General features: G+C 45.3%; 2 protein-coding genes across 2 annotated transcripts in view; one reads left to right on the top strand and one right to left on the bottom strand.

Moving 5' to 3' along the window:
• Window positions 1-4,380, bottom strand: part of STK10 (serine/threonine kinase 10) — a 117,516-nt gene extending 113,136 nt beyond the window's left edge. The window contains exon 1 of the mRNA XM_043596003.1: window positions 3,984-4,380. Coding sequence (XP_043451938.1) covers window positions 3,984-4,139 — 156 coding nt within the window. The 5' untranslated portion in view covers window positions 4,140-4,380. The remainder of the gene's footprint in view (window positions 1-3,983) is intronic.
• Window positions 4,381-15,727: 11,347 nt separating this feature from the next.
• Window positions 15,728-21,647, top strand: EFCAB9 (EF-hand calcium binding domain 9). The gene is made up of 4 exons (XM_043595994.1): window positions 15,728-15,863; window positions 19,271-19,419; window positions 20,372-20,548; window positions 21,284-21,647. The coding sequence occupies exons 1-4, from the start codon at window positions 15,728-15,730 to the stop codon at window positions 21,479-21,481; spliced, it is 660 nt and encodes a 219-aa protein (XP_043451929.1). The 3' UTR covers window positions 21,482-21,647.
• Window positions 21,648-25,301: the final 3,654 nt, after the last annotated feature.

Raw genomic sequence — 25,301 nt, 5'->3', positions numbered from 1 at the left:
ATCAGAACCAAAATAGTTTTTTTTAAGAAGCAGAAAAATGGGGCGCCTGGCTGGTTCAGTCAGTGGAGCATGTGACTCCTGGTGTCAGGGCTGTGAGTTTGAGTCCCACATTGGGGGTAGAGGTTACTTAAAAATAAAATCTTTAAAAAGAAAAAAAAAAGGCAGAAAAATAATCTCAGACTGCTAGGTCAACTCTTAAAGTTTATTTTTATTTTGAGGGGCGCCTGGGTGGCTGGGTCAGTTGAGCCTCTGACTTCGGCTCAGGTCATAATCTCGAGGTTCATGAGTTTGAGCCCCGTGTCAGGCTCTATGCTGACAGCTCAGAGCCTGGAACCTGCTTCAGATTCTGTGTCTCCCCCTCTCTCTGGACCTCCCCCGCTCACACACACACTCTCATTCTCTCTCTCTCAAAAATAAACAATTAAAAAAAGAAAAGTTTATTTTTATTTTAAGAGAGAGCATGCACAGGAGAGGGGCAGAGAGAAAAGGAGAGAGAACCTCAAGCAGGCTCTGGTGTTGTCAGTGGGGAGTCCAACATGAGGCTTGAACTCACAAACCCATAAACTGTGAGATCATGATCTGAGCCAAAACCAAGAGTCTGCCGCTCAACCAACTGAGCCACCCAGGCACCCCCAACCCAACTCTTGATGTTTGCTCACTCTGTGCTCAGCACACGAGTACCATCCTGCCGCTATAACAGCAACCACAACCTGCTTAAAGGCAGCTTCGTTCTACTCAATAGGATATCAACCACTCCCTCCCCTTTCTACCTTGTCTTCAGAATAAAGATGATTTTTTTAAGAAGAATTTTGAAATGGGGACGCCTGGGTGGCTCAGTTGGCTGGGCAGCCGATTTCGGCTCAGGTCATGATCTCACGGTTCATGGGTTCGAGCCCCACATCAGGCTCTGTGCTGACAGCTCAGAGCCTGGAGCCTGCTTCCGATTCTGTGTCTCCCTCTCTCTGTCTGCCCCTCCCCGGCTCATGGTATCTCTCTGTCTCTCAAAACGGAATAAACGTTTAAAAAATAAATTAAGAAAAAAAAAGAATTTTGAAATGATATAAGAAATTTGAAACCATATATATGGTAACATTTGCTTTGTACCTAGTAATAAGCTAGAAATGATTTTCTTTTGAAATCCATTTGCATCCCACAAGGATTAGGTGAGAAGGACCCTGACTCCGCCCAAAATTAATCCAACCCTCCTCTCTCTCCTGAGGCCAAATGTCGGTTTATCAGGGAGAAGGGGAGCAAAGGGGCTCCCTATCTTGAGACTGCTAATGTTTAGGCTTTGAGCTTCTGCAAGACTCATCAGGAAACCTGTAATCAGTCTTGTCCTGACACGCATCTGACAAATTGGGATCCCTAAGGCATCTTAGGCCAGGGAAGTCCTCGGGAAGGTCTTCACCACGTGGGGAGCCAGGAGAACCTGTTGCTTCTAAGACAGAAAGATGAGGCGGTGCCATTACTTCCCCAGTTCACAGCCAGCTAGTTCCCCAGGCACTGTGTCAAAACGTTAAGTCCTGGGCCCAGCCATAAAACCTAGATGGACCTTCCGGCCTTTGCTGCCATGGCGGCCACGCCAGGGAACAATGAAGTGGGAAAGAGTTATGGTCCCTGATTAGAATCTTTCGTAAAGCAATACCTGCTTCAACGTCAACGTCAAGGGACCGAGCAAGCAGTACTTCAGAATAGGAAGCCTGGGTGACAGGGATCTCCCATCCAGGATGGGTCTTCCTTAGCTGGTAACTAAGGCAAGTGTTAAACTGAAGCTCAGAGCCCTGGGTTCTTCTTCTGAAGAGCCCTTCTTCTCCCAGGGCCCCAGTATCAGTATCCCCACACACAACATGAGGTCGGGTTAGATCAGCGGGTCACACCCTAAGCCCAAGCAGGTGACCTAATAAATTGTCCAAGAGTATCAGCCATCACACAGCTCTCTTGGCCTAGCTCTCCCTTGTCTTAATTATGAGAAAATCAGGGGTTCTGAGATGGTGTGAGGCAGCTCACAGCTTGGGGAACTAGATTCACTTAAAAAGGGTCCCCTTACTCTGGAGATACCAGGAGACAAAGCAACTTGTGAATCAGATGCACTCCTCTGCATGAAACTTCCAGAGTAGCAAGGGCGTTTTACAGGGCTAAAGCAGGCGGAAATGACAAGTGAAACTGACAAGGGGGAAATCTTAACCAGTATAAAAGCAAAGTTCTGCATTTAGGTTTGAAAGAAAATGATCCATATGGAGCCAGGATACACTGGGAGAGGGGGACAAGACTGCGATTGAAAGCCAGCCCCTAACAGACAAGAAACATCAGTGAGAGCCAACAGTGTGAGCTAAAAACACCAACTGCATCTTCTGGACAAAAAGGATGTGGTAAGCTGACCAAGGGTCCAGCTGCCCTCGTGGTGGTCAGGGCACATCTGGAAGAGCAGGCTCCCACTGGAGAAGGCAGCATGTCCAGGAAGATTGCTGCAAGGCTGAGGGCAGTTTCCTGGGGCCACCAGGAGGAAGACGCAGCTGTGAGAAGGGTAAAGAAGAGATGTGCCAAGTTAAGAATGTGCTGGCTGTCCTCAAAGACAGCAGAGCCCTCAAGCAGAGAAGGGCAGCAAATCAAGGCAGCCAGAAAGCCACGGGTGTGAGTGACACAGAGGCCTGCTTCTCCAACCACAGGACCTCTGCTCCAGTGGGGGTTCCGCCCTGTAACAGGAAGTGCGGGCTCTGAGGAGAGGTGGTGAGGTAACAACACAGGCACCCAGGGGGCCTGAATGGCCTCAAAACTGCCCCTAGGCGCCGTGCTTCTCAAACTCAGTGCGCTTAGCAATCACCTGAGCATCTTGTTAAAATGCAGGCTCTAATTGAGCAGGGCTGGGGCGGGACCTGCAAGTCTGCATTTCTAACAAGCTCCCAGGTGATGCTAATGCCAGGGACTACACTTTGGTAACTAGGCTCTAGACCACTTGCAGGGCAGAGAGCAAGTCCTGAGCAGGTGGGTCTGGAGAAGCCCCCTCTGTGGGCCAGCCTCCTGAAAGGGCAATCCTGGGGTCAGAGTGGGGTACAAGCTAACTGGAGCCCCAAGAACGGTGATGGTGCCTTAGGAAGGAAGACCCCTCCTGGAGTTACACAGCAACTGAGGGATTCTCTCAGTAAAGCTTCAGGGAAAGGAGATGGGGGGGGGGGGGGGGACGAGAAGGGTGGAGTCAAGCCCTATGTGTTTGGGTCTCCAGTACAACTCAGCAACTCAGACTTGGTTCACAGGAGCAGGAACCAGACAATGACCTGCTGCAAACGTGTCTAGAATTAATCAGCTCTGCCCCACCCATCCCTCCACAAAAGCTCTCTGCCCCCTTATTCCTCTAGGGGAAAGGTGACTGACTGCAAACTGGAAGGCTCCCCGGCTGTGACTCACACACACAGTCAAATCCAATCCCTGCAGCCTAATATTCACAGAGCTCTGACCTCCCCTTCTTTCCAAGCCTAACACCTCACTCTAGGGCCACCTCCTTTCCTGGCTCTGGCTCAAGTTCAGGTGTGTCCCCAGCTCCACCGATCCCAACTCTTCCAGACACGGCAGAAGTTTCTCGGTCTCCACGCCTCGGCATTCTCACAGCATCTGTGTGGCCTTACAAAGTATGCCTAGAATCCGTTTTACGGCGGATGCCTCGTCTCGGATGCCAAGGTCCTATAAGCGCCCCTTTGTCTCCCCCTGCGGCGCCGAGCGCGGTGCCGGACGCACAGGAAGTACTCAGAAACGAGCTGGGGGCAGCGGCCGTGACCAGAGGGGGCGCCCAGCACGGAGGGACCAGCCGGGCTGAGGGAGGGTCTCCCCAAAGAACAAGGGTCACCAGGACCGAAGCGTGGAACCCCGAGTTCAGGGCCGGCAGCCCCTCTGCGCCCTTCTGAGCCGGGGCCAGGGCTGATCCGGGCCCGCGCCCCTTCCTTCCGGACCCGGTCCACGCGCCCGGGGCCACCCATCCCCAGCGCCCTCACCTTGTAAACCTTTCCGAAGGCGCCGTCGCCCAGCTCGCCCACGATCTCCCACACTTCGTTGGGGTCCACGTCCCGGCGGACGTGCTCATATTCGCGGGACTTTCTCTTCTCGAAGGTAGACAGGCGCAGGATGCGACGAAAATTGGCGAAAGCCATGGCTGAGGGCGCGCGAGCCGGGGGGCGAGGTGGCGCCGGCTCCGGCTCGGGCTCAGGCTGTGGCTCCGGCGGCCGCGAGGAGGAGGGGCTGGAGGACGCCGCGGCGCTCGGGGGTTCTCCCCAGACCCGCCCTTCCCCGCAGCCCGTCCCCGGTCAAGTGCGCCCCGGGCTGCGCGCGGCGGGAGCACCCGGAACCGCGCAGGCGGCCGCGGTCCCCGCCCCCGCTCGGTCCCGTCCCGGGGGCCGCCTCCCGACTGCCCGCCCAGTTCGCGCCGCGCCCCCACCGGGGCTCGGGACGCGTTCTGGGGACCTGGCCCCGCGCCCACCCACGGCCCGGCTCCACCTGCCGCTCCCCGGCAACGCCCGAAGACCCCTTAATTGGCTGCGGGCGCTCCCCGGCTCCGCCCGTCGCCGCAGGGCACTCTGGAAACTGTAGTCCCCTGCGCGCCGCCCGCCCGCGAGCTACGGGCTGGGCTTTAACAGAGTTTAGAGCATCCTTCCGCGGGACCGGCCCGGGTCTGCGAGGCCAGCCACGCCGCGTGGCTCTCAAAATGTCTGTGGGGGCGAGAGGGGAAGCAAATTGGCTTTCGCGAACGCCCACTGATTTGTTGTCCAAAGGCCAAGAAGGTGAAAGGCATCATTAATCACTTAATCTGCCCCGCAACTACTCCGCAAGCCTGCTCTGCTCGCGCCCACTTTTCAAGTGAGGACTCCCGGCGGGCAAAGGCACCAGCCCCAGGCTGCACATCCCGTTGGCGGATCCAGTGCGGTTTCCTCGGCGTGGTGCTGCCTCCTAGTGCACGAAATCCTGCGCCCCTTGCGGCCGCCGTCAGGCCCTGGAGGCCTGGGCTTCCTCGCTCGTTTCCTGCTTCCCAGGGGCTCTTCCCGACCAGGATCCACAAACCGGTCAGCATTAGAGGGCTGGGGGAAAGAACTTAGTTATCACATGCTTTATGATGGATCTTAAGGTATATATACATATTAAGTAAAAACTTTCTTAGTCTTAATTTCCCAATTTTAAAAAATGAGCTCATTACAGATAGAACTGAAGTTTTCTTTGACCACCATCATCTTTGATCCTGCCTGTTTGACACGCTCCACTGCCACTGTACCAGCTACTGTTCGCTGTCACTGGGACAATGATACATTTATCTAATCTACAAGGTGATTCTGTGAAAACTGATAAAAAGAAACCTCACTAGAGCGGAGTCCTGAGGCTAGAAGGGGGATCTGGCAGCACTTGATGTTAATTACAGAAAAATTGTCAATTGCAAACCCCAATATAAGAATATTTAGCAGGAGGAGCGCCTGGATGGCTCAGTCGTTTGGGCGGCCGACTTCGGCTCAGGTCATGGTCTCGCGGTCCGTGAGTTCGAGTCCCGTGTCGGGTTCTGTGCTGACAGCTCAGAGCCTGGAGCCTGCTTCACATTCTGTGTCTCCCTCTCTCTCTCTGCCCCTTCCCTGCTCATGCTGTCTCTGTCTCAAAAATAAATAAACGTGGGGCGCCTGGGTGGCTCAGTCGGTTAAGCGTCCGACTTCAGCCAGGTCACGATCTCGCGGTCCGGGAGTTCGAGCCCCGCGTCAGGCTCTGGGCTGATGGCTCAGAGCCTGGAGCCTGTTTCCGATTCTGTGTCTCCCTCTCTCTCTGCCCCTCCCCCGTTCATGCTCTGTCTCTCTCTGTCCCAAAAATAAAATAAAAAAAAAAAACGTTGAAAAAAAAAATAAATAAACGTTAAAAAAAATTAAAAAAAAAAAAAAAAGAATATTCAACAGGAAAACCATCAATTACAGGGCCCAACAGGGAAAGATGCATATTGCATCTTGGGGAAGAAATTGACTACCCTGGTAACTCAGTCAATGGAAAACCATTATCACCCCAAACTCTTGCTTTTCTCTGATAGGATTTCCTTCCAAACAATTCTCTCCAATTTTCTCCTTCTCCATAAAATAAAGTTATTTTCCTTCGTCTGTTGTATTTGCCTATGGTTTTGCCTTAGCGTGCATGTCCTGAATTGTGATTTTCTTATATTCTTGTATAAAGCCATCTTGCTGGTAAAAACAAAAACAAAAAACCTGGCCACTTTTTATATTACATTTCCAAATAAAGCATGCTGAGGGATAGGAAGACTGGATTATAAATCTACCTCATAATCAAATAGCATTTCAGGGAATGTCACTCTCTGGGAATCCCCACCCCTACAGAGAATGCCAATATTGAGATGTTTTCACCCCTTCTTGAGCAGGGTGCAAATAGGAAGTGTAGTTGTTAGTTTGGAAAACTAACTAAAGAAGTCTGGGATGCTGGTGGTGGTCTGCACAACACATTCCCCGAGTAAAGGTTGCCAAGAGGTTTGAAAGGTTCCAACACCTTCCCGAGCAGTTAGAACTGTAGAGGGTCTTTGCCACTAAAAGAAGGAAAATTCTCACTGAGAAAGCCAATGTTTCAACCTCCCCAAACAAGCTGAAAGGCGGGTCTTTCATTAGTTTCTGTCCATTTGACCAACTCCACAAAGAGGGTGAGGGGACAAGGGGGAAGTCTTTCCCACTGGGAAGTGGAGATTGTGACTTTGCAGAAGCTGTAGGTCTGAGGGGATGAGAGGTCCAAGCCTTAGCTCATCCCCAGGCCTGCACCAACCCAGGTGCACCAACCCAGGGCTCTGTGACTGGCTCTGTGATCACCCCAGAAAGAAATGAAATGAGAAACAAAAATGGAGAAGTTCATCCAGACGCATTAAGTGAAAGAAGCCCAACCCCAAAGAACACATATGATTTCGCTGATACGAAATGTCTGGAAGAGGCAAAAGACCACATATTTTAAGGTTCTATTTTCATGAAACATCTAGAAAAGGCAAACTCACAGAGACAGAAAATAGATTAATGTTGCTATGAAATGAGGATTAACTGTAAATAGACATGAAGAACCTTACTAGGGTGATGAAAATATTCTAAAGTTGGAGTATATGGGCATGTGGGTGGGTCAGTTGAGAGTCGGACTCGACTTCAGCTCAGGTCGTGATCCGAAGGTTGTGGGATCAAGCCCGGAGTTAGGCTCCAGGCTGAGTGTGGAGCCTGCTCAAAATTCTCTCATTCCCTCTCTCTCTCTCTCTCTCTCTCTCTCTCTCTCTCCCACTCTCCCTCTCCCACATTCATGCACTCTCTCTCTAGGAATAAATAAATAAGATTATGGTGATGATGTCACAACTCAGTAAATTTTCTAAAAATCACTGAATTGAGGGGCGCCTGGGTGGCTCAGTCGGTTAAACATCTGACTCTTGGTTTGTGCTCAGGTCATGATCTCACAGTTTCTGAGATCAAGCCCCGTGTCAGGCTCTGCACTGTCAGCACAGAGCCTGCCTAGGATTTGCTCCCTCTCCCTCTCCCTCTGCCCCTCTCTCTCTTTCTCTCTCTCAAAATAAATTAAATAAATAAATAAATAAATAAATAAATAAATATCACTGAATTGTACACTTGAAATGGGTGAATATTACGACATGTAAACTGTACTTCAATAAGGTTGTAAGAAATCAAACAGGTTCAACAAAACTAGAGGAACATTTCAGAAGTAACTAGTAGACTAGTCAAAAAAAAATTTTAAAGAGAGGAAAAATATTCACCGGAGACAATGAAAAAAGAGATATAATATCAGGTACTGTAAAGGTTTTTAAATCACAAGATATTTTAAACAAATTTATGTGAATAAATTTAAAAAAAATTAAGTGGTCTCCTCACCCAACATGGGGCTCAAACTCACGACCTCAAAATGGAGTCGCATGCTGCTTGACTGAGCCAACCAGGCGCTCCAACATAAATAAATTGTATCTACATGAAATTGGTAATCATGTGCAAGAAAGTAGAAATGATATAAATAATATATATAAATGATGTGTAAAGATACATAATTTCTTGTTTTAATGTTTATTTATTTTTAAAAAAATTTTTTAACGCTTTTATTTATTTTTGAGACAGAGAGAGACAGAGCATGAATGGGGGAGGGTCAGAGAGAGGGAGACACAGAATCTGAAACAGGCTCCAGGCTCCAAGCTGTCAGCACAGAGCCCGACGCGGGGCTCGAACTCACAGACCGCGAGATCATGACCTGAGCAGAAGTCAGCCGCCCAACCGACTGAGCCACCTGGGTGCCCCTATGTTTATTTTTGAGAAAGAGAGTGCAGGGGAGAGGCAGAGAGAGAGGGAGAGAGAGAATCCCAAGCAGACTCTGAGCTGTCCGTGCAGGGCCCAACCCAGGGCTCTGTCTCACAAACTGTGAGATCAGGACCTGAGTGGAAATCAAGAGTCGGACACTTAACTGACTGAGCCACCAGGGTGCCCTATAAATATACATAATTTGAATAAGAAACAAAAGCCTAAATAAACTAATAATCAGTAAAGAAAATAAAAAATCAAAAGTCTATACCTACCGAAAGACATCAGGTTATGTAGCACTACAAATAATTTCCCCCTATATGTATTCTTTTTGTTTTGTTTTGTTGTTTTTCTCTCTTTATATACATTTTTTTTATATTTATTTTTGAGAGAGAGAGAGAGAAAGAGAGAGAAAGAGTGCAAGCAGAGAGAGATGGAGACACAGAATCCAAAGCAGGCTCCAGGCTCTGAGCTGTCAGCACAGAGCCCAGCACAGGGCTTGAACTCACAGACCGTGAGATCATGACCAGAGCCAAAGTCCAACACTTCACCCACTGAGCCACCCAGGCGTCTCTTCATATACATTTTTTAAGAAGATAGGAAAAAAAGGAATTCTACTCATTTTATGAAATAAGATTGACCACAACTAGATAAGGACAGTAAAAGAAAATTATAGGCTATTTTCACTTATGAATTAAATGAGAGAAAAATAAATTACCAGCCAGATGAAACCAGAGGTGAATAAAAACATCATGACCAAGAAAGGTTTATCCAGGAGTACAAGAATGGTCTTACATCAGTACGTTATCAATGTAAGACATTGCACTGACAAAGGAAAAAAGAAAATCACAGTCACAACATAGAAAAAGCATTTGACACCATTCTTAGGTCGGATTCCCCCAGACGGAAGGATCAGGATTTGGGTACAAGTAGTTTATTTGGGAGGTGATGCCAGGAGGCACCAGTAGGGAATGGGAGGCATGAAGCCAGTAAAAGATGGACTTTGGGGCGCCTGGGTGGCTCTGTCAGTTAAGCACTCGACTACAGCTCAGGCCATGGTCTCACAGTTCATGAGTTCAAGCCCTGCATCGAGCTTCAAGCTAACAGCACAGAGCCTGCTTGCGATTCTCTCTCTTTCTCTCTCTCTCTCTCTCTCTCTCTCCCTCCCCCTCTCTGCTCCTCCCCCACTCTCTCTCAAAATGAACTTATATAAAAAAAAAAAAAAGATGGGGCACCTGGGTGGCGCAGTCGGTTAAGCATCCGACTTCAGCCAGGTCATGATCTCGCAGTCCGTGGGTTTGAGCCCCGCGTCGGGCTCTGGGCTGATGGCTCAGAGCCTGGAGCCTGTTTCCGATTCTGTGTCTCCCTCTCTCTCTGTCCCTCCCCCGTTCATGCTCTGTCTCTCTCTGTCCCAAAAATAAATAAACGTTGAAAAAAAATTAAAAAAAAAAAAGGAAGAAAAATGATGCACTTTGGAGCTCATTACTACTGCAGCCACCTGGGGCTAAATCCCACTGGGGAATTCTGGAACTCAAGACACAACACACTTCAGAGTCAACTCACCCCAGAGGCAAGGAAATGGGAAGTTTTCCCCCAAGCCCCATCTGTCCTTGGCCAAGAGCTGCTCCCTTGGGCAGCACTTCCAGCATGCCCTGCTTGAGGGACAAGAAAACACCCCTAAGTTGAGAGATGTCACGGGGCTTTGTAGAGCTTCTACTACAAGTCTTTACATTTCCTATTTCTTGTCCTTTCCTATAGCATTTGCTAGGGGCTCTAGCCATATGTTAGTTACACAGTAACGGTGAAGATGGGAATTTTTGTCTTGGTCCAACATTTAATGGAAAAGGGTTTAAAGTGTCTCCACCAGGTATGATATTTGTGAAAGCATGGTGGCAAACGATTTTTACACAAAAAGAAGCTTCCTGCTATTCCTAATTTGCTAAAAATTTTTTTATCATAGCATATCGTTTTTATATCATCTATAAAGTAGAACGTTAGCAAATATTTTTATGCATTTATTATATGTCAATCATATAATTAATCATATGATTTTTCTCCCCTAGCCTATAAACATGGTGAATTTCACTGGGGCGCCTGGTTGGCTCAGTCGGTTGGGCGTCGACTTCGGCTCAGGTCATGATCTAGCGGTCCGTGAGTTCGAGCCCCGCATCGGGCTCTGGGCTGACAGCTCAGAGCCTGGAGCCTGTTTCGGATTCTGTGTCTCCCTCTCTCTCTGCCCCTCCCCTGCTCATGCTCTGTCTCTCTCTGTCTCAAAAATAAATAAATGTTAAAAAAAAATTTAAAAAAAAATGGTGAATTTTATTGATTAAAATATTCTTGCATTCCTGGAAAGTAAGTATTTTGCCTGGCAAATCTTATATTTAGGATTTTTGTATCTATGCTCACAAGTCAAATGGGTCTATACTTTTCTTGTGCTGCCTTTATCTGGTTTTAAAATCAAGATAATGTTAAAATGAAAAACAAATGGAGACCAGGCTTGCTTGAAAATTCTTCAGCAGACAAAACCATTTTAGTCATACAAACAAAGCTTAATTTAGCTTATTTTGCAAGACTAACTTGACCTGGGTCATTTCTTGCATATGCCTCTGGAAATCACAAGCAAAAGTTGAACTGTTTCCCAAGGTTGATAGGTGGTAACCACTGACCATTTCCTTATCATTTAAGAATATTCTAATAACAAATCATTGTGAGAAATAGTCACTACTTTCTCACTATATAAACTGCTTTTTAACAATATACTCCTGAGCCTCATTCCATGTTTTGGTTTTAGTGTTCCTGGTCTGAGAACTGTATTTTTGGTGTTTGCACAATATATTTTACTAATTACTACTAGTGATTTGTCAGTTTCACTGCTATTATTCCTGAATTTTTTGTAAGATTTTATTTTATTTTTTAAATTTTTTAATATTTATTTATCTGTGAGAGAGAGACAGAGTGAACATGAGCAGGGGAGGGGAAGAGAGAGAGGGGAATAGAAGATCTGAAGTAGGCTCTGTGCTGACAGCTCGAACTCACCGACTGTGAGATCATGACCTGAGCCGAAGTCGGATGCTTAACCAACTGAGCCACCCAGGTGCCCGTAAGATTTTATTTTTAAGTAATCTCTACACCTGCCATGGAGCTCGAACTTACAACTCCAAGATCAAGAATTGCATGCTCTACCAGTAGCCAGGTGCCCCTCTTGTCTCACTTTTTGATGGCAGTTTATTATTCGGTTTAGACATTGCAAATATCTCTCTGATTTATCATCCATTAACTTTGTAAACAGTGTCTTCTATTGAGCAAATATGCTTAATACTGATGTGATTGAATTATTTGTGTCTAATTTTTGTAATTTTTAAAAATCAACTTTATTGAGGTTTAATTTACATTCAAGAAAAATGCACCCATTGTGAGCACACAGTACTAGGAGTTCTGACAAATGTATATGCCCATGTAACTGTCACCAGAGTCAAGGTACAGAACTTGTCCATCATCTGAGAAAATTCCTTCTGCTTCTTCACCAGGCAATCCCCATTCACACTCCTGGCCCCAGCAACAGCTGATGTTTTCTGCCACCATATATTGGAATTGCCTTTCCTAATTTATCATCTAAGTGGAATCATATTCTTTTTAAAATTAATTTGTTTATTTTGAGAGAGAGAGAGACAGATGGTGCATGAGCAAGATAAGGCAGAGAAAGGGAGAGAGAGAATCCCAAGCAGCATGGAGCCCCGTGCGGGGCTCCGTATCACGAACCGTGAGATCGTGACCTGGGCTGAAACCAAGAGTCGAACGCTTAACCTACTGAGCCACCCAGGCGCCCCCAGTATGTGCTCTTTTAAATCTGGCTTCTTTTCACTCATGTTGTTGCAATATTTAATGGTGGCTGCCAGGAGAGAAGTATAAGGCCTCCACTACTTCCCCAGAAGTGCAAAAGCAACCGCCTTCAAAGCAAAAGCTTTATGCTATTGGGAGAGGAGAACAAAACCCCTCCCTCCCAGGGCCCAGGTAAAGACCTCTGGCTCTTACCTTGGGCAAAGGGAAGGGTTCTTTGTCTTTTTGTGCGGTCACTCAGGAACTCGGCTGACCTGATGGAGCACCAGGTCTTGAATGCTACCAATTACCGTGGCATTGGCAAAGAGTTCTGATACTCCAAGAGTCGTTACAGCAGCTAGCAGCACTCACTCTGACTACAACACTGGAAAAATGCGGTTAAATATGACACGGTTTCTTCTCCCTCCTCCCAGCGGCAGCAGATCTTTCCCTTGGTAGCTCCTGGTGAGTTCTGAGAGCACCTGCAGCTAGAGTCCTCATATGACATTATTTTTAGTGTCGTATACGGTAAATACTCATTTAGATTTACTCACTCATTTTCAATTTCTGGTGCTCTTGTTCCCTTCCTGAATTTCTGTGTTTCCACGTGGGATTATTTTTCTGTGCCGGAAGAATTCACTTGTGGGTGTTATTTTTCTCAGTGTTTATGTGTATGGGTTTAGTTTGCTAATGTTTTCTTTAGAATTATTGCATTTATGTTCATGAGTGAGATTTGTAACTTTCCTTTCTTATACTGACTTGTCATGTGTTGGCATGCAGATAATATTAGACACATAAAATGAGTTGGAGAGTTTCCTCTCTTCATGATTCTTCAGAAGACTAGTAAAGCTGTTGTACCCCATTTTTTTTTTAAAGTAAACTCTATGCCCAAGGTGGGGCTGGAACTCACAACCCCAAAATCAAGAGTCATGCGCTCTGGGTGCCTGGGTGGCTCAGTCAGTTGAGCTTCTAACTTCAGCTCAGGTCATGATCACATGGCTCATGGGTTTGAGCCCTGCATTGGGCTCTGTGCTGACAGCTCAGAGCCTGGAGCCTGCTTCGGATTCCGTGTCTCCTTCTCTGCCCTTCTTCTGCTTGTGCTCTGTCTCTGTCTCTTTGTCAAAAATTAATAAACATTAAAAAAAAAAAAGTCATGTTTTACTAACTGAGCCAGCCAGGTGCCCCGCATGTTGTACAGTTTAAACTCACATAACGTTGGGGCACTTGGGTGGCTCAGTCAGTTGAGCATCACACTTCCACTCAGGTCATGATCTCACAGTCGTGAGTTTGAGCCCCGCATAGGGCTTGCGGCTGTCAGTGCAAAGCCTGCTTCAGATCCTCTGTCTCCCTCTCCTGCCCCTCCCCGACTCGTGCTGTCTCAAAAATAAACATTAAAAAATTTTTTTCACTCAGTGTCGTATGTCAATTGAATCTCAATAGAGTTCGAAAAAAGAATTGTAAAATAGCTAATTAAAAAGTATATTGATTACAAATTGAAATAACATTTCAGACACACTGGGTTAAATGTTATCAAAATTAATTTCACTTTTTTACTTTTTAAAAAAATGTGGCTACTAGAAAATTTCAAATTATGTACGTGACTCATATTTGTGGTTCACGGTGTATACTTATTGGACGTAGATATTTTAGCTTTTGAAGATTTTAAGTAATCTCTACGCCCAACATAGGGCTTCAAACCTACAACCCCAAGATCCAGAGTCACAAGCCCCACCCACTGAGCCAGCCAGGCGCCCCTAATTTAGCTTTTTAGAGCTGTGTATAGTATTCTTATATGTATTTTGAATTCTTCCACATCAATAATTGTTCCCTTCCATGTTCTCAGTTTTAGAAATCTTTTTATCACACTTGCCAGAAGTTTATCTGTGTTTATTGGTCTTTCCCTAAAACCAGCTTTCATGCTAGACCTAACCATGAGTTTATAGAAAATACAGGAGACAGAGGAATGTGTTAACACATTGGAGAGAAAATCTGCAAAAACCAGAATGTTTTCTTCTACACAACAGTCTGGATTCTTCAACAAATAAATTTCAAGAAAAAGAAAAGAGGAGCCTAAAGATATTAAGAAACAGACTAAAGTAATACTTAGATCTGTTTGGCTTCCTGACTTAAATAAATCATCTATTAAAAATCTAAAAAGGGGCGCCTGGGTGATTCAGTTGGTTGAGTGTCTAACTCTTGATTTCAGCTCAAGTCCTGATCCCAGGGTTGTGGGATCAAGCCCTGGGTCGGGCTCCCTGCTCAGCATGGAGCCTGCTTGGGATTCTCTCTCTCTTTCTCTCTTTCTCTCTCTCTCAAATGAATTGAGATTTGTTTAAAAAAATTTTTTAAATACAGAAAAATTTAAAAAATTAAAGAAAATTAGGAAAACTTGAATGCCGAGTGAATATTTGATGACACTAAGGAATGCTGTTTGGTTTTAGGTATAGAAGTGATAGGTGGTTATGTTAAAATAAAAGAGACACTCTCTTTTTGAAATATATATTCAAATCTTCACAGATGAGAAGTTATGTCCGGGATTTGCTTCATTTTTTTTTTTTAATTTTTTTTTTCAACATTTATTTATTTTTGGGACAGAGAGAGACAGAGCATGAATGGGGGAGGGGCAGAGAGAGAGGGAGACACAGAATCGGAAACAGGCTCCAGGCTCTGAGCCATCAGCCCAGAGCCTGACGCGGGGCCGCGAGATGGTGACCTGGCTGAAGTCGGACGCTTAACCGACTGCGCCACCCAGGCGCCCCTGGGATTTGCTTCAAAATAATCCAGTTGGTGGTGGTGGTGGTGGATGGGGAATAGAGATGAAACAAGATGGGCCCTGAGTTGGTAATTGTTGAGGCTGGATGCTGATTGCATGTAGGTTTTTATACCAATCTCTTTACTTTGTGATATACAGTATTTGCAAATTCCATTATAAATTTTGTGAAAGAAAAAAACAGGCCTTGGGGCACCTGGCTGGCTCAGTCAGTGGAGCACGTGACTCTTCTAAAAAATTTTTTTCTGTCTCAAAAATAAATAAAAACATTAAAAAATAAAAATAAAAATTAGGGGAGGGGAGGCGCCTGGGTGGCTCAGTAGGTTGAGCGTCTGACTTCGGCTCAGGTCATGATCTCGCAGTTGGTGAGTTTGAGCCCCGCGGCGTCGGGCTCTGTGCTGACAGCTGGGAGCCTGGAGCCTGCTTCGGATTCTGTGTTTCCCTCTCTCTCTGCCCCTCCCCTGCTCATATTCTGTCTCTCTCTGTCTCAAAAATAAATAAAAACATTAAAAAATTTTTTTAAATAAATAAATAAAAAACGTGTGTGTGTGGGTCTTTATTTTGAGAGAGAGACAGAGTGTAAGCAGAGAGTGTTCTCGCATTCATTTCTAAACAGTCTGTGATTTTCGGTTACAACTGGTGATGTGGTGGCAGAGGAAAACCAAGGTAGCGAAAGATTTAAGACCACAGATAGTACCAGCCAGGCCAGAGGACTGGGAGGAAGCAATTTTAATTTTTTTACTGACTGCTTCCTGTAATGTCTCTGCGTACTGCCAGAGCCTCTCTCGAGCCAGCATTCTAGTTCCAGAACCCTCCTCTGTTCCAGGTCGCCCGTGCCTTCGGCCTCCGGAGCGCCACGATGAAACTGAAGCAGGGCTCGTTTCTGTGGTACCTCTATCTGGACAAGCTATACTGCCTGTTATCCGTGAGGAACGTGAAGGTCTTGGTGGAGTATTTTCACCTTCTCGACGTGCACCACAACAACACCTTGAACGGTCAGTGCTTTCAGCCACATCTGCTCTGAGATGTCACCTGGTTTTTAACTAACGTGCAGGGGCACTTGCGGAGCTGGGAACAGCCTGATTAACAGAGATGCATTTTATCCTCTCAGTGAAGCAGGGAGAAATGGCCAACTGAGACTTGACACTGGGGGCGGTTGTGGGAGGGGGAGAAGGTTGCGGGCTCTGGGGTGAAATTCTGGCGCTCCTTGGTGGTTTGGAGAAGGTATCATCACCTTCTTTGAGTATCATTTTCCTCGTCCATACATGAGGCTCCTAGTAAAAAAAAAAAAAAAAAAGATAATGAGATAATGTATGGAAAACGTTCAGCACAGTGCCTGGCACATGGTAAGAACTTAGTGTTTGTTATTATTATAATTATTCCTGGGGGCTGAGTCCCATTCAGGCATTAACCCTTAAGACCCCCTAACAAGATCTCTCATCTGTCAAATGGAAGGTTTGAGTCAGTAATCTGCAGGATCCCTTCTAATTCCTGGTACTTGTGACCAAGTATTGACAATCTCAACCCTGCCTTTGAATGCATAAACTAATAGACCAGTTAAAATACTTTAAGCTTGTTTCATTTTGTTTTGTTCTTAAGGACCAGGTATAAGCAAAGTATCCTAACCATTCCTTGTGACCTGAAGGAAATAAATGCCATTTGTGAATAAGGTGTTTCTTCCGTAAAGATTTGTTAAGAGTTTACACAATCTTTAAAAAATGCTTAAAAGACACCTTCATTTTCTCATAATTTCATGTCTCAGTTTTTCTCTTTACATACAGATGTACACATAGTATGCCACCAAATCTCCGCACTAACCCCGACCTAGATAAGGCAAGTGTAGGACACCTTGCTGTAAACAGAAAAGCTGGGACTGAAACCCAGGGCTTTCTGATCACAAAGCCTACGCTCATAATCTCACTGGAATATTTGCTGAGAAGTCTGATCTCCCTAGTAACTAAATCACTCCCTGATGATGCAGTGCCTGAGAGATAAAGTCACACTCCTGTCTTCTGGTCACCAAGGGATTGGATAGTGACCTGACAGAGTGAAGGCAACAGCCTTAAGTTTTGCCTTCCAGGGAGGCAGTGACATAAGGCTTTGGACACTTGAGTGGGCCAGAGCCAGGTGCTTTTTTTTTTTTTTTTAATGTTTTTTATTTTTGAGAGAGCACACGTGAGGGAGGGTCAGAGAGAGAGAGAGAGAGAGAGAGAGACAGAAAGGAGACACAGAATCCAAAGCAGACTCCAGACTCCCAGCTGTCAGCACAGAGCCCAACGCGGGGCTTGAACTCGTGAACTATGAGATCATGACCTGAGCTGAAGTTGGACGCTTAACTGACCAAGCCACCCAGGCGCCCCGAGCCAACTGCTTTAAAAACAGTATTTGTTAAGTAGCTACTATATCCCACACTAAAACATTTCTGCAGGAGCAACTACACAAAAAACACTGTGTATATACATAATGTGCTATTCCCACGTGTTCGTACCTGGTGGGGTGTGGGGAAGGAACATCAAGAGACCATCAGATTCTTCTCAAATCATGACACTGTGGGGACACCTGGGTGGCTCAGTCAGTTAAGCGTCCAACTCTTGGTTTTGGTTCAGGTCATGATCTTGCGATTTGTGAGTTTGAGCCTCACGTTGGGCTCCATGCTGATGGTGCAGAGCCTGCCGGGAATTCTCTCTCTCTCTTCCTGTCCTGTGCACTCTCTCAAAATAAATAAACTATTAAAAAATTGTTTAAAAAATCATGACATTGTGATGACTGGTTCACTATGCTCTTCAGCTGGGACTCCAAATGACATACATGTTTTATGTATTTATTAGAGCCACATTTTATGCAAGAGATAGTTTCTGGAATCAGCGGGTAAAGGGATATCACATATTCACAAAGTTACACTTCAAAATCCCTGGTTACCATGGGTGATTTGCATACACAATCTGTAAGCCACATGCTGTTATATAAATGTGTCACCATGTTGGTTTCTTCCATCTTGTACTCCCTGAGACAGATGATTAGTGAGTAGAATTTCTGGCAAAAACCTTGTTTTTTTTTTAAATTACAGTATTTTTTCTCTGTATATGATTGAATACATATGTATTAATTAATCTGAAACAGATATGGCATCACTATGGAAAGAGCAAGGCAGAGTCAGACAGACTCTGAATCCCAGCTCTGTCACTCCAAGTAGGGTCCACGGACCAGCAGCAGCCATATCACCTGGGAGCTTGCCAGAAATGTAGACTCAGGGGACGCCTGGGTGGTTCAGTTGGTTAAATGTCTGGCCCTGATCTCGGCTCAGGTCATGATCTCACAGTTACGAGATCGAGCCTCTCATCAGGCTCTGCACCGACAGCTCGGAGCCTGCTTGGATTCTCTCTCTCCCTCTCCCTCTCCCCCTCCCCCACTCGTGTGTACACGCTCTCTCCCTCTCAAAATAAACTTTAAAAAAAAAGAAAGAAATGTAGACTCAGTCCAACACCAGATTTCTTGAATCAGAATCTGTATTTTTACAAGATTCTCAAGTGAACGGTATGCTCATTACAGTTACACAAGTACTGAAATAGACTAGTTACTATCTGAGGCTTATTTTAAACGAGTATCATACCACTTTCCCTGTAGGGTTGTCAGGCTTCAATGAAATGTGGCATTTAAAGCACCTAGAACCTAACGTGTTCAGTGATTGCTCTTTCCCCCATAGCCAAATCCATTTGCTTTACAGAAGCATGAGGAATACTGATACTTTTTTTTTTTTGAGACAGAGTGTATGCATGAGCGGGGAAGGGATACAGGGGGAGAGAGAAAGAGAGAGAGAGAGAGAGAGAGAGAGAGAGGGAGAGAGAATCTTCCTGCATCTTCCCATGCAGGGCTCAATCCCACGACCCTGAGATCACGACCTGAGCTGAAATCAAAAGTCGGACACTTAACTGACTGGGCTATCCATGCTCCCCGGTACTTTTCTAAACATGATTTTTAAATTTCTCATTTTGATGACCTCAAGTGAAAGACCCTTGCACAATGTCAGTTTCTCCAAGAAAGTGTCCTGGGCTCCCAGTGAGAATTAACCTCTTCCATGTAGGAAGAGCACTCCATGCCCTTTACTGGTTACGGACACACATCTGTCTGCTCAGTCGAGCGCAGGAGCCGGGGTGGAGAATCAAGCCCAATCTACTATCTCCTTCCCCACAAATCTGGGCACAGTGCTTTGTCACACAGCTCAAGGGCAATTACGACTGGAGGCGTTGTGGAAGGAACAGTGACAAAGCCAGAAACAGTGTTACCATGACTATTCCCAGGTGGGCAAGCTTCCAACAGCTGCTACCGTTTCTGTGGCTCCCGTTTGTTTAGCATTTGGAAGAGTTTCGGAACAATCCAGCTCTGCATCTCCCCACCTTAACAGATGTGCTGTTTTACCACTTCCTTCATCATGTGACTAACTGGAAACGGAGGCAGATCATGATTGTGTTTAACATGCTGGACTGGAATGCTATGGGCGAGATTGGTTTTGACCAGTTCTACATGTTGGTCTGCATACTGCTGGCACAACAGGTGAGTAACAAGTCAGGATCTGGGGCAGAGGATGCAGAGCGTGGCTGCTGCCGCCATCTTGCTGAAGGTGAACTTGCAGTGAACTAAGACTGCATCAGACTTTGCCTTCCTTCCACTCGAAACAGGAAGAACAAAATGTGGAGAGAACTAGCTTTGGTTCCTAAACTGTCCATTTATAACCTAGAAATTCCCAAGTTAGCCAGCCTCCCTCGCCTGCTGCCCCGCCCATCTTTAGCCCTCCTGTACCCTCTTCCAGTAGATAGATCTCACTCTATCACTTCCCTCCTTGGCATGTCCATCCTTGCCCTTCATAGAGAGTCACCAGTGATCCCAAGTGCCTCACTCTCTCAATGATCCCTTCTCTCAGAGAATTTTCTAAAGGGGATGAAAGATGGAAATGAGACACGTTCTTCTTTGGGTTCCCACCTTACCTTATATATACTTTCTCGGTGTGTATTTATCTACTTCCCCCTTGGGAAGGAAACTTTTGTGTTCATCATCTTAACATCTTGTGATGTCTCACAGGCAGATTTTCACTCGAAATGCGTTCTGGTGACAAGGGTTCTGTCTAGCAGAATTGATCACAGCAGGTGGCTTAAGTTCCCCTTGAATGCAGATGCTGAAGCAGGATTTGCCACATTGACCATAGAAAGCTTTCAACCCTGAGCTCCTAGGATTTTGCCTTTTGGTTTTTTGTGTTTTACACAAAAAGTAGGTTCACACCCAGCACTGAGCCCAATGCGGGCTTGAACTCATGACCCTGAGATCAAGACCTGAGCTGAGATTAAGAGTCAGATGCTTAACTGACGGAGTCGCCCAGGCACCCCTTTGCCTTTTGCTTTCAGTTCTCTGGGAAATGGATAAGTGAATATACTACTCTTGATGCAGCCCAAGTTTTGAAAGTAGCACCAACAACACTGTTCATCTTATTACGTATTTCTTCTCTCAATAGAATCACTTAGAAGAGCAGTTTATCTTCCGCCACTCCCGGCCTGTTTTTGAGCTGCTTGACCTGGAGGGGGAGCTGAGAATTGGTGCAGACAACTTCCACATGTACAACTTTCTCTTCAATATTAAAAAACAGGAACTCAAAGAGCTCTACCACGACTTTGACGTCACAGGTGACCGTGTAAGCGCAGATTCCCTAAGTGTGATTCCCTGGAAGCCTCTCTGTCCAAAGGCAGAGACAATGTCCTACTGCTTATGATAGACGCAGTGGGGAGGAAGATGGGGAAATCCTGTTTGAGCATGTCATGGCACTGGGAGCAGGAAAAAAAAAAAAACCGAAGAGATTTATAGGCCCGGGAAGAGAGAGGACCGAATACATGCTATAGCATATACATGCAAAATTGCAGAAGGTTAGAGACGAAAATTTTGTTTAGAAGTTCAGAGAAGTGACTAGATTAATATGGCAGGAGGTGACATTGGGGAAAGAGTGTATAGAGTTAACTAAGTAGAAAGGAAGAAAGTCTCTGGTGGTAACGCAGGAGCAAACTCCTAAGAGGACACAAGTATGGTAAAGACCCTGAATCCTGCCTATTTAGAGAGGGAGTCTATGGCAGGGAAGAGAGTGGGAGCTAAGGTTGAAAAAGATGGATGATACTGTGTAGAACCTTGGATGCCAGCCCGAAGCGTCTGGACTGGACGCAGAAGTAAGAAAGTGACCCATGGCTCCTTTGGAGTCTACAATACACTCTCTGTTCCTGGCTCCTAGACGACAATCAGACTATAATTATGTCCTAATTATTGAGCCTCTTCAAGTTTCCAAGTTTTTAAATGAGAAATGATTACAATCCTGTAGTCATCTGAAACAAAGTATCAAATCCTTCCTGAAATAATTTTTCTTTCTTTCCCACAACAAAAGCGTCTTAATTACAAGGAATTTAAGCTGTTTACTATCTTCACCATGGACAAATACCAGGAGAGGCAGAAAGCAGAGAAAGAGAACGAGAAAGAGAGAAAGAAAGAGAAAAAGGCTCTGCTCAAAAAGAAAACGCAGCATCAGGTTAACGTGAGCTCCAAACAGTCTTCTTTTACAAGTAGATCTAAAAGTAGAATGTAATTACAGCTGTTAACATGCCTAAAAATAAATTTAGAAGCTCGAAGTGCGTATCTTTGCATTGACTTCTACACATGAAAGGTTCAAATACGTGCTCTTCGATCAGCAAGTTAATACTTTAATAACTTCTTGACCCCACAATAATGTAACGTAAAGTGCACATGTCTCAGTTCTGTTGCCGCTTTTCAGATCAACACTGCTCCTAAGGTCCCTGTATATCCAAATACTTACAAACACTGGCTGGAGCTAAGCAGCTGAAAGACAATGATACTTTTCCAATGTTTGTTCACTAGTTGTCCAATACTCTCAGAATCCTTTCGATTCTCTCAATCCTTAAGCTAAAACCACCTGGATGCAAGACACTTCAAATTGGTGAAGTGCCTCTACCTGTAAGGGAAAGACATTTTTTCCTCTTTAAAAAAAAAAACAACAAAAAAAAGTTTATTTATTTTGAGAGCAAGTGAGCAGGGGAAGGGCAGAGAGAGAGGGAGGAAGAGAGAAAATCCCAAGCAGACTCTGCACTGTCAGCGCAGAGACTGACATGGGGCTCAATCTCACGAACGCTGAGACGATCTGAGCTGAAATCACGAGTTGGACGCTTAACCGACTGAGCCACCCAGGGGCCCCAAGACTTTTAAGGATATAGGGGGCTTGTTCTTCCTAGGACCTAAATTACTAAGTTAGGTGCTTAAGCAACTGTACAAATCTACTACGGTAAAATAATTATTACATGTCCTTGTATAATTTTATTTTTTTGTGTAAGTAATGCCTTGAATAATTTTTAAATGATTTTAGTATGGGACTTGTGAATCCGCCCACCTGAATGTACTGTGATATATATATTTTTTTAATGTTTATTTACTTATTTTTGAGAGACAGACAGACACACACACACACACAGAGGGAGAGGGAGAGGGAGAGGGAGAGAGAGAGAGAGAGAGAGAAAGAGAGAACAAGCAGGGGTGGGCACAGAAAGAGGGAAACAGAATCCCAAACAGGCTCCCAGCTGTCAGGACAGAGCCTGAAGTGGGGCTAAAACTCACAGAATTGTGAGACCATGACCTGAGCCAAAATCAAGAGTTGGACGCTTAACTGACTGAGCCCCCAGGCGTCCCTGACTGCACTGTGATATTAATGGTGATAATTACCATTTAGTAAGTAGTTGTTATGGGTTAGGCAGGTGCTTTAGACACATGAAGTTATTTATACTCATAACCCTGTGAATCAGGTGTTATCCAGAATTTACAGGTGAGGAAATTGAGGCCTAGAGAAATTAACAACCTTTCCCCAAAACACATAGTGTGCTAGTGGTAGGACCATGATTCAAATTGAAGGTCAGTTAGATGCCCGTGCTCAGAGCAAATGATCGGAGTAACTGACTTCAGTTCTAGCAGATTCTGTTTAAATTTCAAGCCAGGATTTCACTGGCTCTGAATCCCCTTCTGCACAATGCTAATTACCACCTCTCCTTCTACCATAAACTTTAGAGGAACAAGTTGGGCAATTAAAGAAATACAGCTCATTTACTATAAACCAGGAATTTCTTAAGGATCGGTTATACATTATAACCAACCATAAGGCATCCAGACTTCATTACCTAATAACCATCAGAAATCACCTTCAACGTGCAACAGAAAAGAATACTGCTTATCTAAGATTGTGGCTGGTAAGTCAAACTTGCAAGAACACAAATCAAGTTCTTTACCATGAACACACTCTGTATTTAACATACAAAGCACCTCAGAACAATGCTTCTGTCTTCCTCTGATTTGGTGAAAAGTTTGCAGGTATTCCCCAAGGAGAATACCCTCTGGCAAACAGTTTAGACACTACTGCACAGACACAGAGTATTGAACTGAGAGACTGGTATTTAGCTGGAAAATGACAGCTGGAAATCCATCATCATTTCAAAGGGTCTTGCCAATAAGCTTATCTTGGGATAGGTTTCTGCCTCTTTTCTGGAAGCCTAGATAGCTTTTGCTACCAGACAGCCTTAAGATCTACACAGAGTCCTGGGAGGAGAAACTATAATGAGGTCTTAGAAAGGTTTCTCTTTCCTATTTTCCAAGGGCAACAGTCCTGAGATATATAAAAAGGAACCATGGCATATGTGATTTTTACAGACAGACTCTAAAACAGTGAAGATACTATACTTTTTTTTTTTAATCTTTTTTTAACGTTTATTTTTGAGACAGAGAGAGACAGAGCATGAACGGGGAAGGGGCAGAGAGAGAGGGAGGCACAGAATCGGAAGCAGGCTCCAGGCTCTGAGCCATCAGCCCAGAGCCCGACGCGGGGCTCGAACTCACGGACCGCGAGATTGTGACCTGAGCTGAAGTCGGACGCTTAACCGACTGAGCCACCCAGGCGCCCCAAAGATACTATACCTTTATTTCAGAATGGGGGTAGGGAGAAGGGAAAGTTGAAGATAAGTTCATTGGTTTGAATTCTAAATTTTTTTTTTTAATTTTTTTTAACGTTTATTTATTTATTTTTTTTCAACATTTATTTATTTTTGGGACAGAGAGAGACAGAGCATGAACAGGGGAGGGGCAGAGAGAGAGGGAGACACAGAATGGGAAACAGGCTCCAGGCTCTGAGCCATCAGCCCAGAGCCCGACGCGGGGCTCGAACTCACGGACCGCGAGATCGTGACCTGGCTGAAGTCGGACGCTTAACCGACTGCGCCACCCAGGCGCCCCAACGTTTATTTATTTTTGAGACAGAGAGAGACAGAGCATGAACGGGGAAGGGGCAGAGAGAGAGGGAGACACGGAATCTGAAACAGGCTCCAGGCTCCGAGCTGTCAGCACAGAGCCCGACGCGGGGCTCGAACTCACGGACTGCGAGATCATGACCTGAGCCGAAGTCGGCCGCTCAACCGACTGAGCCACCCAGGCGCCCCTAACTAAATTTTAAACTAAAATTTAAAATAACTTATTAATTTATTTTAGTTAATTTAAAGTGAGTATCAAATGACTAAAGTTTCAGGAATGAGTTTTCCCTCCTCCCTGGATATCATTAGGTGACAATAAAAGGTACATGATCCAACTATCAGATTTTTTTAAATCCTTAAAAAAAAAAAATTATTTCTTTTGAGAGAGAGAGTGAGAGCCCGAGTGGGAGAGAGAGAATCTCAAGCAGGCTTCACACCCCGTGCAGAGACCAACATGACTGTGAGATCATGACCTGAGCCGAAATCAAGAGTCTCACACTTAAACAATTGAGCCACCCAGGCGCCCCTAAGAAATCCTAAGAGCATTTTCATAAATTGGGCAGTTTAAGAATGGAATCAGGAAACTGAGCATTCAGCTCTGATGGGCCCCAACTGAAACTCTGTGTAAAAACTAAAATTCAATAGCAGGGGTAAAGTGACACTTTGGGGACTAGGGGTACAACAAAGAAAACAATCTGTCAATGTCTACTTTGGAACTTTTTTTCTCAATTACATTATAGGACTTCAAGTTTTTAAACTTTTTTTTTTTTAATGTTTATTATTTCTGAAAGAGAGCAAACACAAGTGGGGGAAGGGCAGAGAGAGAGGGAGACACAGAATCTGAAGCAGGCTTCAGCTGTCAGCACAGAGCTCAATGTGGGGCTTGAACTCCTGAACTATGAGACCATAAGCTGAACTGAAGCCGGTCACTAACCAACAGAGGCACCAAGGCACACCGGGACTTAAAGTGTTTAAAAATGTCTGTGTATGGGGCACCTGGGTGGCTACATCGGTTAAGCGTCTGCCTCCTGATTTCAGCTCAGGTCATGATCTCAGTTTGTGAGTTTGAGCCCCACACCGGGGGTGGGGAGGCCTCTGCACTGACAG

This window comes from Prionailurus bengalensis, chromosome A1 (genome assembly GCF_016509475.1).
Source record: "Prionailurus bengalensis isolate Pbe53 chromosome A1, Fcat_Pben_1.1_paternal_pri, whole genome shotgun sequence".
Classification (NCBI taxonomy): Eukaryota; Metazoa; Chordata; class Mammalia; order Carnivora; family Felidae; genus Prionailurus; species Prionailurus bengalensis.
Note: the sequence above shows the minus strand (reverse complement) of the source record. Positions and strands in the feature narration are given on the sequence as shown.

Coding starts and splice junctions, on each gene's coding strand:
- EFCAB9 (XM_043595994.1), top strand. CDS start 15,728: ATGAAACTGAAGCAGGGCTCGTTTCTGTGGTACCTCTATCTGGACAAG. Junction 19,420..20,371: donor GCATACTGCTGGCACAACAG/GTGAGTAACAAG, acceptor TTCTCTCAATAG/AATCACTTAGAAGAGCAGTT. Junction 20,549..21,283: donor TTGACGTCACAGGTGACCGT/GTAAGCGCAGAT, acceptor CCACAACAAAAG/CGTCTTAATTACAAGGAATT.